This window comes from Strix aluco, chromosome 4, assembly GCF_031877795.1.
Source record: "Strix aluco isolate bStrAlu1 chromosome 4, bStrAlu1.hap1, whole genome shotgun sequence".
In the NCBI taxonomy this organism is placed as follows: Eukaryota; Metazoa; Chordata; class Aves; order Strigiformes; family Strigidae; genus Strix; species Strix aluco.
Genome location: NC_133934.1, coordinates 66,699,674 through 66,715,162, shown reverse-complemented (window position 1 = coordinate 66,715,162; position 15,489 = coordinate 66,699,674). Strand labels below are relative to the sequence as shown.

The window sequence follows — 15,489 nt, the reverse complement described above, 5'->3', positions numbered from 1 at the left end:
TGCAGGCAAACGGTTTGGGTATGCTTGAAGACTAGGGGTGGAAATTCTCTTTAAGAGGCAGTGGCAAGCAGCAGGCATCTCTGCTGCTAACCAACAGCTCTGCAGCATGCCTCCAGGGACATGGCGAAGCAGTCCAGCTGCTCCCCTTCAGACCACAGCAGCTGTCTCTGCAAAGGGGGCAGTTCAGGGCCAGATCTTCAAAGTCTCTCTGGTACCCAACTAAATCTCTTTGACTATCTGGTCCTAGTTTCCTGGGAACAGCAAGTACCCAGCAGGGTATGTGTCAAGTCCAAGACTTCCCAAATATACCAACTTCTTTCCTAATTGTGAGTTATTCCCAGTATTATCCTCTGGTGTACGCAGCTGAAGACAGTAAGTCTGAAGCTGCTTCAGGATCAGCTTGTATTATTGAGAAAAACTCAGTCGGTTTTGCAGAATTGCGCTGCAAATGTTCCCCTGCAGCTTGCTGGGCCATTCTCCAACTGGATACGCAGCCGAAGCCACAAGCAGACCACCACCATCTCAACCCTGCACTTCTCAGCACTGGTTGAGAAATCAAGGACCAGCCCTATCTTTGGCAGCTTCAGTACAGCCTGGGTTGCAAACACAGCCCTAGCCAAACTCTGCTCTCCAGCAGAAAGGAGCTTTTGGATGACTTTATGGGGGGGTTGCATACTTAGGCTTTATGTCTTGTCCTGGTATCCTAAACTGTGGACATGTCAAGCAATCAGGGTTGAATTAATTCTGCTCCCACTTTAGGCTGAGAGAGCAGAGCACCTCCTGACCTCCCTGGAAAATCCCCTAGTTACATGTTTGCCTTCAGGCTTGTGTGCAAGGTCCAAACCGAACCACTTGGCTACCCAAGCCTTCCTTGTTGCTCACGCTTTTTTGCTGGCAGAAAAGCATAAGGAACAGAAAACGGCAAGTTTTTATTTTTCAAGCTAGTTATTTAACATCTCCTAGTAATGCCACCCTGCTCTCTCCCAAAGCAACGGCTAGGTTGACATCATCACCCTGCCACCAAACCCCCTCTGTGTCGAGATCTAGGTTGCAGAGCCCTGATTTTATGGAGAAGTCTTAGAGCTGTGATCTTCCTTTCTCAAGGCAGATTTTGGTAAGGACCGTTCAGAGATCAATGCATCTTTCATCAGAATGAGACAGGATGACAAGGTCTTATTTGTGCTTTTGGTAACATACCCTGCACAACACCCCAGGGGTACTGCCTGGCTTTTGCCATCTTATTGCCAATCTTCACTTCTTCAGTGCTGCCAACTACAGCAAAAGGAAGGTGAACCTACAAAAGGAAAGGGACAATGAGGTTAGGGATTTCCTTTGTTGCCTTGCCAAGGATTGTTTCTGAAGAAAGCTGTTTACTGCGGCAGCTGTGCTAGATTTAAGTTGCTTAAACGTCTTTGCAACTTATCTGGTGTTTTAGAAAGAGCAGCAGAACAAGCTGGATGGGAAACCTGCTTGGACTTAAAGTCCAAAATTCTTAAGTCCTAAAAATACAAGAGATGTGCATGTTTTTCATGTAATTACAAAGCGTGACTATCTTAAGCACAGAAGTCATCTTATAATCTGGAATTGAACACTGAGCAAAAATAACTGTCAAACAATAAAAAAAGAAAAGAAAATACATCCTCCCAAGGATGGTAGGCTAAAAATTCAGGGGGTTTCTGCTGCTAGAAATAACTGCTAATGCTTCCTCTCAAAAAGGGCAAAGCTGTGAGCAAGGGGAAGAGTGGAGTTGACCCAGCCCTGGGCCAAGACATCTGAGTCACCAAGCTGTGCTACGTCCCAGTCTCTCCATGGGTGTGGTGGCGACAATCGGGGATCTACTCCCAGAAGCGTGCCTGCTGCCAGGAGGGAGCTTGCCTCTGCCACCAGCCCACCCCCCACAGTGCTCTCCCTGCTTTAACAGCATCCAAAAGGGCTGGGCACAAGCTCTGGGAGTGGGTGCCATGTTGGCCAAGCTGTGGTCACAAACTGGATGGGAGGGGAAGAAGCCAAGTGGCAGAGGAGATGTGATTAACTGGCAAAGGAGTTTCCCAGCAGCTGGGCTGCACCACAGGAAGCCAAAACACACCCTACACATGCTGCACCCTGGCAGAGCCACGTCCTTCTCTATGCCAGCTTCTCTCTGCTGAGAACACAACACAGACAGGGAAAAGAGGCAATACAGAGGTTTGGAGAGGGTTCAATATCCGGCTGGATGGGACAATTGCCCATCTTCAAGCAGTTGTGCAGGGAAACTCATAAAAACCTTCACGTTGTAAGGAAATGGCTTAATGTTGATGTCTCTGTTCTCTGTAAAAACATGGATAACTCAACCTCGTCCTTGCACTTGCTTTTGAGTGCACTTGCTTTGGGGTTAGGACATCCTCTTGGGTGTTATGTGCCCTGCTAAAGCCACTTAAAGGCCCTGTCAGCACTGCTGTGATGCATGTCACTACCAGAAACCCTGAGCTCAGTTTCTTCCCCTTGGGCTCCAAGTTAGGCCCACGGGAAACAGTTGTTTCCCTTTGTAAACCCCACTAAAACGTTTGGTCTACCCCCACCCTGTTTGCACTCAAATCCCACTCCTATCGCTAGAGGAAAGGGAAAGGAGGTGAAAGCCAGAGCCCTCCCCACTGATGGCCACTGGCCCTACGAAGAGCTGGAACATCACTGATGACACCCCCTCTCTCATCGGAAATTGAAACAAAGGCAAAAGTGAATCACCCCCTGCAAAGCAACAAGTGGTCGTTTGGGACAGGAAACCGAAACCCCAGCCCTCTGCCCTGACCCCACTGGGGCCCTGCCTCCCATCCTCTTCCTTTCCCAAGATGGGAATACTGCAATAAGGAAGGATATAAAAAAATGCTCAGAGAAGAATCATTTGTCAGACAATTAAGTATATCAGGCCAAGCAGCCCACATGTGACAGGTATCTCCAGCTCCAAAAGCCTTCTGGTCAGCCTACTGTCTGTGCTTAAACTCTTAAACTGCAGTTTTAAAGCCAGAAGAAACATGGTACAATGTGCCCTACCATCAACAATGGGCCCACGCAAACCAAGGCAAGCAAAACCCCACCAAAAAAGCCCATACACTCATTGTGGCATTTATCTCAGCCACTGTCTCTTCATCCGTTGGGAACTGGTAGATCTGGACGCCGTTGCTGACCAGCTCACTCATGATTTTACTCTTGAACTTGTGCAACTCATTTTTTGCAATGGTGTCAGCCTTGGCAATGATGGGGATGATGTTCACCTGCAAGACAGAGACAGCACCTCCACATACAGAACTACACATGTTGTATCACTGGGAGAGGACAGAGAGCAGCACACAACCTGCGGCAATGGCCCCATAAATGCCACCAGCCACCACCCCCACAGCGGAAGACCTTCCCCAGGGCTGCTACTGACAGCACTGCTGCCTTACACAGGATTTTCAGGCAGCAGCAACGATGGCCTTAAAAAGAAGTCAAATGCTATTTCCTGCCTGTCATATTGCCCTCCTCATCCGAATTGGCTGGACAGGAAATGCTGTCATAAATTATTACAAGCTGTTCCAAGAAAAAAAAAAAAAAAAAGGGCAGGGGGGAAATTACCATCTAGGCACTTCTCCATGCCAAGAAGTTACTGCAAGAAACACAGACAATAGCCTCTTGTGGGTGTTTGCTTGGGTGTTGTTATCAGGCACACCTGGGCGGGCAGTGGTGCTGCGGTTGCCCCACTGGAGGTGGGAGCAGATGGTCATATCCAGCCACGCTGCACACAGGGTGGGGGCTGGCAGCAACACAGGCACACTTCCTCCACCTGCATGCCCTCACATGCTCCCATACATTACTGTACTGCAGGACTAGGGTTGATTTATCCCTGCATAGCTCTAAGACAATCATCCAAAGGAACCGCACGATGGGGTTAATACAGAAGTGAAAGATGAGTTACTGACTCTCTTCCCTAGACAGGCTGTTTGCAACAGTGGCAGCAGGATGACCCTCAGTGTAGCCAAATGGACCCAATCCACAGCAAGCACTGCACAAGCACCCGCTTTGCTGGGAGAGGGCAAGAATGCATTAGGAGGAGGAGTCCTGCTTTCTTTCCCTTTCTACTCCCTACAGAGAGATCATTTGATCTTGCAGGACTTGATTTTCCTTCCAACAGCAGAAGAAATTGTAGGGAGGAAGATGTTGATATTGACCTATATGAAGGGATTTTAACTACAGTACTTGAAAATCCTCTTACATTACATCGCTTAATTATGCTCAGAGGATGGCCTGGAGTTATTAAATCCCCCTTTGCCAAAAGGCAGAACATGAATGTCATTTAGCTCACTTTACCTAAACCTCCGTAACCCTATTTTAAGTTGAATAGAGCAGGGATCCTTCTCCATCACTGCATTAAACCCAATCGATAGGTCACTCCAGGAAATAAAGAACCATTGTCATCATTCATCTTCTGCAGAACCAGGGTCCAATGAGTCAAAGGTGCAAGGTAGACTGATTTAAATTGCTTAATCATGATGTAAAGAAGCACAGAGAAAGCTCAGTTTAAATACTCAGGTTTTACATTTGTAGTTTGATTATTTTCCCTAAAAGAAGAGAGATTAAACCTTCTTGCAAGTATCTAGTAAAACACCATGGTTTAAGCCAAATTCAGTTCCCATTCTTGCTAGTCAGAAGGGCGATTGAAAAAGCACATGCCGAGTAACATATTTATTCAGATTCTTCTTGTTTATCAGATCATGGTTAGAATAACACTACACTTGCCATAGAAGATCAAATCACTGTTTGTGTCTAGTGGGATGCAGTCAGAGCATGCAGATGCAGCATTTTGATTTGTTTTTCATTGATTAGTAAGATGATCTAAATCTTTTAGATGTACCTCTCATCTCATACACACTTACCAAATCAGGATTTGTACAAGAACCTAATTAATCTGTTGGACAAAGTGAAATAGAGATGGCAATCATGTCTTTGAGTACTAGAACTAGCAGAGTTCAACTTCTCATTTCTATTTATGCACTTAAAGAGGGAAACACACTTTTCTCTCTTTTTCAACAGCCAACCAATCCTTCAGTTGTCAACAAACCTGTCACTGAACTTGGCTGAGTTAACCCACAGAAAAGCAAAAAGAATGGTGGTCTTCTAACACATCCTCATAAATAGTTTCCTGCTCTCAGATTGCTAACTTCATAGCATAGCTGGGGAGCAAGCGGCCAAATTTCCCAGCCCAAGATGGGACTGGAAGAGGGTAGGAGCCCAAACTCTTAATAAATCTCTGCAGCATATCAACCAGTGAATAGTGACCCATTCTAGCAGCTAGTCCAAGGTGAAGTTTTCACATGGCACCTCTGCAATTCCCCTCTGATAAAAACGGTGTTTTTCTGAGCAGGTTTATCTAAGCCTGTGGCAAGATCATAAAATCACTAGTAAGGCCACGCAAGGGTCGTAACGTGAGCAGCAAGTACCTTACTGTCGAGCTTCTTCATGGTGACCAAGTCTAGGGACTTCAATGAGTGTCCAGTTGGTGCAATGAAATATAGGCAGGCATGAATCCTGGTGTCATGGTAATTGAACAGGGATCGTTTGATCTTCAGCTCTTCTTGCAAGTAGGCTTCAAACTGTGCATCAATATATTCTACTATAGGCTTGTAGCTGAAGAGAGAAAACACGGCACAGAGAAAACCAGGGCATTCACTGTTGGGACAACACTCAGGAAGCTTCATGGGTACTCTACATCATGGGACAAGCACAGCTGTTAGGACCCTCCCTGCCCAACCTAAAGTCCCTCCTTAGCAAGCGTGTGTTTCCACTTGGTACACAGGGAGAGTATTACGGATGTATTAGCAAGATCAAGTGGCAGAGACCCTGGACTTCAGGTGCATGGAAACCACACAAGGCTGCTACCCTGAAAAGAATATATTTTGCAGTCTCTCCAATTGAAGTCTGAGCTGCTGCTCTGTCAATGTCTGAGAATCATCCAATACAAGAAAACATAAACTCAAAACCACCACCTACCTTAGCTTATCCAAAAGCTTTTTTTTTTGATCTTAAAAGAGGGAAGGGAGATTCACAAGGGGATAAAAGGAACCTTTTGGTAATTGAAGCCTGTGAGCAAAGGTCAGGAGACAACTGCACTGTTCGTGTACTCTGAGGGGACCACTTTGCTGGAGAAGAAAAAGCTGGTGCAGTGTAGCATGCCCTGATCTAACTGATTGTGCTTCTGGAAATGAAACTTCTCAGTTTGTTTCTCCCTCCACCAAGAGCAGCCTCAGGATCTCCAGCCCAAGGAAGTTCTTGAAGGGGGGCACTGAGACCAAGGCACCAAGCCAACACTGCCACTGCCTCAAGCACTGGATTCACAGCAGTGTTAATGCCCTCCCTCAAAAGCAGTTGTGAGGAGAAAATAGACCATCAGGAGTTTTCAGGTCTTCCAGAAACACCCTTCTGACAGGCAGCCAGCAAGACTCTGGTCTGGCCCCTCTGCTTCGGATGCCAGTGCAGCTGTTTGAGCAGTTGCTCAAAACCCTTGGTGAAGCAGAGCAGACTCTTACTTGATTTACCAACTGAGAGCTATAGCAAAAGACAGCCAGTGCTGCATGAGGGCGGACAACACCAGAGACCTGTAAGGTGCTACCACGCACTGCTTGTTAATTTGCAGGCACAGAGGGTGTCATGAATATCAAGGGTTTGTAACACGAATGCTGCTCTGGTTTCTTTGCTTTTGGAAGTTCTGTCTCTGACCATGAGACCCCAAAAATCTCAGAGGCACATTGCAAAGAAAGCACTGAGGCCTTACATAGGGAGATTGTATTAGAGAAAGCACTGTAAAAAAGCAGAGCAAAAAAAGGACTGGGAGGACTCAAACCAGGAGCACAGAGAAAATCCCACCCACTGCAGCCGTATGTGTCAGCACACAGCAGGAGGACAAAAGCTGTCCCTAAGCTCTGCTGCCCTGTGACTGCCCCTCTCTCCAGCTGCCTGAGAGAGAAATTGGAGGGGCTTCACCACCAACACTGTCGTCTCTTCTTGTCTGCCGAATGAAGCAAATGCAAAGTGACCCGACAGTAACAAGCTGCAGAGCATCCCCACTCTGAGCACCTGCTCCTCCTCTGAGCAGCTTCTGATCTCACCCGGGAGCATATGGCAGCGTCTGACGTGCAGAGCTCACCCTCCAGCCAGCACGTGCCCCTCGCTGTTTTGGCTCTGTAGTATTAGTTAGGAGCAGGAGCCACAAAGCAGGGGCAACAGTTACATTTTGATGTCAAGTCAAGCAGCAAGGAAGCGTTACAGAAATAAAGCATTGTTAAATCTTTTTTAAAAATCTACAGAGTTTTCCTTATGAAACAGGAAACAGAACCTGCTCAATCTCCATGCTAACACGGATCCTGAGGGCAACTTTGATGTTAAGCTTACATTCACTGTCTATCTACCTAGTGTTCTAATAGCTTTTTGTCAGCATGCCCTTCACTTGGCAAGGTGCAGAGAAGAGGAGCACAAACAACCCTCCAGAGGGAGCTGGGATTACTGCAACAAGGAAACGTATGGCTCTAAGATATAGGAAATGTATTAATTAGCGCATTAGCCATGACCACAGAAGGACTAGTATTAACACTACCGCACAAGTCCATATGGATGGACACAAGGGATTGCGTAGGCTGCCCAGAATATCTACTTTGTGCACACAGCATGAAAATCAGCACCTAGGTACAACATTAAAGTAAAACCCACTTCGACTTGAACATTGCAGGATGATGTGAACAGTAACTATGATCTGAGGTCCAGCTCCCTAAAAGATGCATGTAATTGCATTTTGAATTCATGATTTCAAATATTTACATGTTTAAACTCAAGCAGAGACTTCAACTAAGCTGCACAGAGACAGGAGGGCAGAAACACAGTTTCAGTTCTGTAGCCTAGTTGATCTCTTTGTTCTTCACTTCAGTTTCCCGTCACTTCTACCCGTCTCTTGGGGCGAGTGATACTAGCTGCCACACTTGGATCAGGAAACACCCCCAGGAACAGTGAGGAACCTACTCCCCACACAGGGTTGGGCCATTCTGATCTCAGAGCACACCAGCGTAAAGATTCCTGCTCCTGACAGAAATAAATTTACCTGTCATCTTTGTTAATTTGATCGCCAAATCCAACCGTGTCGACAATAGTCAGCTTCAGACGGACATTACTCTCCTGGAGCTCATAACTCCTGGCTTTCAATCTCACACCAGGCTCGTTGTGCGTCGCAGGTTCACTTTCAAACTTGGTATTGAACAGAGTGTCCATCAACGTTGACTTGCCAATGCCAGTTTCACCTAAGCAGAGAAAGGCAACATTAGCATGGTCCAATTGGTTCTCCTCATCTCATTCTCAGACACATTCGCCAGACTAAGGAGTTATTCCACTTGGGTAGCAGCGGAATCAGACTACGTGCACACGGCTAAGCAAAACAATCCCTACAGGAATAGATGTCTTGAGACAGTCCCCATCTTTACACATCCCCCAGGTCTGAACCAGGGACTTTGTGGACATTGGGAGGTGACAGCAGCTCTGGTTTCTGCTGCTGGGCTCTGACTAATTTCCTCTGCAGGTCATACTGCCTGGGTCTCTGCAGGATGCCTTGCAGATATACCTGATGAAAGCACCACACGCTGGGGATACAATCTGAAACGAGCCCCTGCTATGCAAAATCTGCTACCCTGATAGACACCATGATACACCAAATGCCTTCAGAGCTAAAAGTCATCACCCACAGGTGAAGAGCTAGGCTGCTGTGCTGGGAATGGCAAAAGAAATTTGAGGGGTGGGTTTTCAAGGGAGGTGTACCACAATCACAGGCCAAAAGGGGCATGACCAGAGATACTAGCACCACTGACCTCAGGGATTTTTCATTATTTCAAGGAAGGAAAGGCTTATTTCACACATACAGAAAGGCACACAGTCTTTTCCAGTAATATTACTGTTAACATTTCCCATGAGAAATAAAGGAATTGGAGAGGACAGGTTGAGGCTTATGAGACTCCCTGAAGAGAAGGTACTAAACGGGAAAGAAGGGGAGAAAAAACAAATTAAAAAAATTTTAAAAACCCCCACCCACAACAGTTTTAAGAATAGTTATTTAGACATTTGCTGAGTGAGCCCACCTCCTCAGAAAAGGGAAGGGACTCCTGCCATGATGAACCAGCAAATGCTGGTAACTGAACCCTGTTACTGGACTTGCTATACTGGCAATGCAAGAGAGACAAATAATAATTCATTTCCCATAAAAGCATTTGCTTCCAGCAGCCTTCAGCTGTTGTCCATGGTTTTCACATTGGTATGACCTGACCGATGATGCAGGCTCCCTCCTGCTTGATGGCATGAAGAGCCCCAACCTCCTCATCTTGCAAGTGACATCGGTATTCAGGACAGCAAGAAGCTGTTCTTACTCGAGAAATATTTAATTATCTTTTTAATAGTGTAGGCTAAGTCCTAGTTCTTCAATAATGTTCTTTACAGAAGCAAATTGTAAATTCTCTGAACTCTGAGTTTGATTCCCAAGAAGATATCTGATTCTCTACATGTTTTTATGCCTTTTTTTTCCAGCTCAGTTTCCATTCCTTTTTTCAAGAGGATCACAAAAAATCCATAGCGCAACTTGGAAAATGAAAATTTGAGACAGAGAAATACATTAAAAGTTTAAAAAAAATCTAAAATAGCATACTGCTTAAATACCAACTTTTAAAACTATTACAGGTTCACTAATCCCCAGTGCAATTAGTAACATGGATGAAAGCATTAGCCTAAATCCCATTTTTAAGTCAAAAGTGTTTGGTTAGCAATTACACTCTCAAACTGCTACTGCTACCCATGCTGTGAGCAGCAGGGGCTGAGGTAACATCCTGAAGTTGCTCCAGCCAAAGAGATGCTGGGATTTGGGACAGACCTCCTGGACAGCAATGTGCAGCTCTGGCATTTGCAAGGTGGGCTTGTGAGGAAGTCCTATCCTAACCGCCCAAAATCTTAAGAAGTGGTGAATAATAGAAAAGCAATGCAAAATATCAGGTGGGAGAGGAGAGCTTGCAGCTGGGATTGCCCTCAAGCACCTTTCTGGGTTGTATGCAGCTCTCCTAGCATGAAAATCTCTCTCTCAAAATATGCAACACCCCCTCTTACAAAACCTCAGAAAACCATGTAGTATTTGTGTCCACAGAAACAAATACCACTAACTCAGCAACTGCCTGTTGCTCTGTGATACTCGACAGTTCATTTTGCTGGCTTTGACCATTTTCATGCTAGGCTCAGGAAGGTAAGTGATTACTTACAGCCCAGTAAAATAATCGAGCAGAGATATGCTTGTCACAGCATTCCTACCCTATGAAGCTGCAGGACATAAAGCAAGCTTTTCAAAAAGAATGAACAAATGAAAGAGGGGGAAGACAGAAAGTATACATCAACATTATAGCTCAAAATCTATGCCCACATAGAGCACAACCCACATGAAAAGATCAGTCCTAAACTGATGGCACAGACTGTTAATCTCTGAAGCTAAGTATTTTAGCGAACTCCTGATGTGAATGCAGTGCTGCTGCATGCTGTGCTAGATGGGCTTTGCAGCGTTCTACCCATGCACACCACAATTAGAAATTACAACGCCAAAGTTAATTGTGTCCTTTCTCAAAACACAATTTCAAAAGTTGCTTTGTTGTTTGTTTGGTTTTTTGTAAAGGGGGAGATTTCTACTCCTTGGACAGCTGCAGCAATTTGTGTGAAATTTTAATCTGGGGCAAAAAATGGTTGATCAGCACATTTTACAAGAGAAAACGAGTTAGACCAAATTGCTACGTTAATGGAGACATATCAAGTCACACTAAGAGAGGAATATTTATTGCAAGATAAAAAGGCAATTAATTTATGCCATTTTGGTCAAAGAGCCGCCTACTAATCAGGCTGTTCCCTGCTGAATTTTAAATGGTTTCATGCTGCTAGAAGAATCATGTGAGGGTTGGTAGCTTGAGTGTGCAGAAGTACAGCTATTCTCTTATCTCGTTCTTCAACATGCAAAGCTACAGAGAGGAGTCTGGTTTGTTTGCCAGATTCCTTTTCAGATGGCTCACCCTACACTGCAGACAGAAATTCTCAACTTACTGTAGAAAAAAAAAAAAAAATCACAGTCAGAGGGTTGTGGGTTTTTTCCAGCTAATTAATGTAACTAATTAGAAGGGACAACACTCCCTTCTTGCAGGCTTAAATGAACAACGAATGGACGGATGACGTTTGTAGACTGCTCTGGCAAACTAAGAGTAAAACCCACAATTTTTGTCAATTTACAGAACCACATTCTGGGGGCTTCTTGAAGAGGTGTACCAACAGGTCAAAGCTGTTTGGGCACACAGCTTCCCAGGGCTGAGCAAGGGATTTCCAATCGTGCAGTAGAGTACCAAGACAACAGGTATCTCTCTACAGCCAAGAGAGGAGGTCACCTCCCCATATTTCACCCTCTGAACAATTTGGGAAAAGTAACACAGTAAGTCAGGCTATAAAACCAACTTGCAGCACCCAGATTAAATACAGCAGAGAACAGGTGACAGGCTTTGTTCTCAAGTACATCATTTGGAGACTAAAAATGGCATCGCTTCCAACTGGAGAAACTAAGAATATAACAAGACAGACTGGCAAAGCCTGGAAGGGAAGGAATGCAATTTACTGAGAAACAGCCTCCGCGCCCGACCCAGAGAAAGGCAGATTTAAGTTAACGTTCTTTTAAAAATACATTTAGTTCCCAAGTTAGCTCAGTTTCCTTATGGACAGCCCTTGAGGAAAGCAGAATCACAGGATGATCAAAAGGGTAGATTTTAAACAGCTAGAAATTTCCATGCTTTGACTCAGTGGACAGAGTAGAGAAAAGGAAAAGAGGGATACTAGATTTCACCCTGGAGCAGCTCTGGGAAGAAACTGTCACTTCCCTGCCACGATGGTCCCCACTGGCTCAGATCTTACCCTTCGCAGGAGGGAGAAGGTGCCAATCTGTAGATATGTATGCACCCCTTGGCGTGAACTTACCACCCAGCAGCGCAGGATGACTTACCCACACAGAGGATGTTGAAGCAGAAGCCCTGTGATGTTGACTTGTTGACCAACTGATCAGGGAGGCTGTCGAAGCCCACATGGCCGGAGAGGGACAGGTTCCTAAGGTCATCGCTCTGTAAGACCAAGAAGAAAGGCATTTAACATGGTTGCAACACTCCTGTCAAGGAAGAAGGTTGTGCCTAGTCCTGTTAGAACGATGCAGGAGTTTCGGGACATGGGATCTTTCTGTCTTAGGTTTGCCTCCCAGATGTGCTCTCCTTTTACTTCTATCCAGCTCTCTGCTGTGGGGCTCAGGAGCTAAAACATCCCCAACACCAAGGCATACAAACACCACCAGACTGTTTCTCCATGCCTGCAACTAATAAACCGTGATTCTGTACCAATCTGAAACACCCAAACATTGTTTCTGAGGCCTCAGCATCACATATCCCTAATGTTACCCCAAGATTATATAGACAGACACCTAGAAGGGACAGAGTGAAACATGGTCATAGCTGCGAGCAAATCAATTCCTGTTTAATCAGTGAAGCAGCTGACTCTGCCTCCTCCATGCCCGCTGTACAGCTCTACAGCAGAAACAAGTCAACCTTCCCTTTCAAAACTCCCCAAAGTGCTTCCCCAAACCACGCAATAAAGCCAGCTCTCCCAAACAGTACGTGAGAGTGACACAGGCTGCGATGTCATCCTGGTTGCAACTCCAAAATTTATTCCTAATAGAAATCTGTGTAGGCTAGCAGAGAGCCGAGCTCGTGCTCTTCTTGGCTCAGTTCACTAATGGGAAGGAGCAGCTCTCTTGAACTTGTTCTACCCTCCCAGAAGAACAAGGGAAACACCAATACTCCTGCACTTTTGCTGCAACCCTTCAGCATGACTACAGCAGGACATAGCTTAGATGGCGACACTGTCTCTAAAGCCAGCTGAATCTCTTTCCAGCTTTTACAGGCCTTGACCAGAAGGGGAAAAAACGTGTGCATGCTGCTCTGCGGATGCCCTGGTTTACAAATAGCCTTATCTGACATGAGGTGAGAAAGCAGGGCACCATTCCCAGTGTTTCCTGTGTGACCTACAAAGCCCATCGTGCTGCCTCTTCAGCAGGAAAAAAAAAAGATAGGCCAGGCACCCAGAGGTGCAAGTCACCCCTCATGACCCACACTCCTCCTTTAGGCTGCCCAGGGGGCCTGAGTTGATACCATCAAACACCTCAAAGCTGTTTTGTGGAGGGTAATGGGGCAGCACAGACCTTGAAAAAGAGAGGTTTGAAACAACTCCAAGATTATATTTAGGACTTTTCCACAACAGCTGTACAGTAATTCACAGACAGGCTTGGAAAAAGCAGCCAGCCCAGTTATCTCTTCCTCAGATTGGCAAATCAGTTATGCCAACATCCTGAGCACACATAACAAGAAACAAAAAACCCCCCACCAACTCAGTAGACCTAGAGCAGCTCTGCTGTTACTTCACACAATGTTTTTCTCCAAAAATTTGTTGTCCTTAGGATACTAACCTTTCTCCAAACCCAAACATTTCCAGCACAGTCACTCCACAAGGCCATATTGCTAAGCTAAATTAGTCGTGGGCAGTCTCAGCCTGGTTTAAAGATGTTGGAAGCACCAGATTCTTTTCCACAAAATCAGTGGGCTTTGGACCAGACATGGAAAAAGACACTCTTTGGTTATTAAAATAAGAATCAAAACTGGAGGACAACTTCCCACTCTCTGCAGCACAATTGCTGAGCATCTCCACTTCCCTCCTCAAAACATACAGACCAGCCATCCATTGCAGGAAGAAATGAGCTACATCTGGGTCAAGCACTGATGAAAATACCACTCAGAAAAAAAAATTATTTGAGAAGAACAACATCTCAAAGTAAAAACGTCTAAGTCTGTGCCATCACTATAAGGCACAAAGGGGCAAAGGGCTCCTTTTTGCCATGCTGGCACACACAGCTCAGACACCTGTACTAGATACCTAAGACTTCTCTTAACATCTGAACTGGGCGTGTCTAAAGGCTTAGTGCCAGTACACCAGACTGTTCATCCCTCCATTCACTGGAGAGCTCTTCACCAGCACTGTATCACAGAAGATTAAGGTGATTAAGAGATGCCGTCTCCTTCACTCAGGCTAGGTAAAAAAAAAAAAAACAAAACACAAAAAAAAAACCACCAAAAAACCAACAACACGAAAGAGACCATCACTTCATTTACCTGCAATTGCGATTTTCCTGGAAAAGCCCCAGGCAATGGAAGGAGACCGTGGGATTTACGCATGATGTGAATGGGTTAAACTAAATATTTGTAACATTAGTATTTTTAAAATGCCAGTGGGCTTGGGTTTATGATTAAGTGAAGGTAGCTCAGAGCAGATCCCAGAAAGCAATAGGTGCCCATGACTCACAGGCTTCACAGAAAGTGGTGGGTGTTGAACATCTCTCAGCACTGCACCAGTATCTCTTTCCCTGATACATTTTGGGAAAGCAAGTACTGCCTCATCATCAGTTACTCAGCAGGAACAGGAGTTGGACTCATCTCTTGCATCTGTGTCAGTTATTTTTTGCTGCATACCTTCTTTGGTTTAGTTGCCTCCCTCCCCTTTTTTTTTTCCCCAGCAAGTGACAAACATCAGCAGTAGAAAAAAATCAAAAACTATCTCTACACTTTTCAATGCCAAGTATTTTTCACAAGCTGTGCTGCATAACAGGAGGCAGAAGTGTAGTCTAATATCTGCCCAAAACACCAAGACACTCATGAAAAGCTCAGAGGCCCAAGGCATGGGCAGAGATGAAATGCAAACCCTTGTCTCCACCTCCCTCAGTATTCCCCAGACTGCAGAACATCTCATTGAGTAGGGCAGATAGAGAAAATATGTGCATTTCTCCAGAAGCATCACAGATACGCATTTTGGACAAGGCAGGAGAGCCAAAGGGACTAGAATTTCTAAATATCTCCCTCCACACACAAATGAAAGCATCATGCAACATAATGGTTGGTTCCAGCACACACAAATGGACTTGAAGAGCTGGCACTTTTTGGGGGGAGATGCAGGCTGCTTCTCTTTGAGAAGAAGGATTAAAGGGAGGTGTGCACACTGCATAACCTCTTGCCACTGCAGCCAGGCCTCTGCTCTTGCTTTCACCCTCTTTAAGGGGATAGCTTACTCCCCATTCAGTAACTACAGGGATGCTGACACAAGGGGAAGAAACCTGCCCCATTTCTCTGCTCTCCCGACAGCAGAGGTTTGGACAGCAGGCTGGAAGCTGCAGGACTCCTCATGAAGCTCTGTGGCCCCTTTAGCTAAGGCACAGGTCTGCCAATGATACCAATCAGCAAAACCACAATGGGCAATTTTACCAATTAGCCCAACTGCATTGGACTGGGCAGTTCTGGCTTTATTAGCTCAACGGTGCTACAGTCTTCAGCCCTGGGGCTGCCTGGGGAGGGGGCA

At 45.5% G+C, this 15,489-nt stretch overlaps 1 protein-coding gene across 5 annotated transcripts in view; it reads right to left on the bottom strand.

The window, feature by feature from the left end:
- SEPTIN11 (septin 11) overlaps positions 1 to 15,489 on the bottom strand; it is a 59,353-nt gene that overhangs the window by 17,067 nt on the left and 26,797 nt on the right. For all 5 annotated transcript variants that reach the window (XR_012623174.1, XM_074823426.1, XM_074823425.1 and 2 more), the window contains exons 2-6: positions 12,047 to 12,161; positions 8,099 to 8,294; positions 5,451 to 5,637; positions 3,087 to 3,248; positions 1,198 to 1,294 (exon numbers count right to left, since the gene is read on the bottom strand). Coding sequence is in view for 4 of the 5 variants with exons in the window: in XM_074823426.1 (XP_074679527.1) it covers positions 1,198 to 1,294; positions 3,087 to 3,248; positions 5,451 to 5,637; positions 8,099 to 8,294; positions 12,047 to 12,161 (757 nt within the window). In the remaining variant the exon portion in view is untranslated. The remainder of the gene's footprint in view (positions 1 to 1,197; positions 1,295 to 3,086; positions 3,249 to 5,450; positions 5,638 to 8,098; positions 8,295 to 12,046; positions 12,162 to 15,489) is intronic.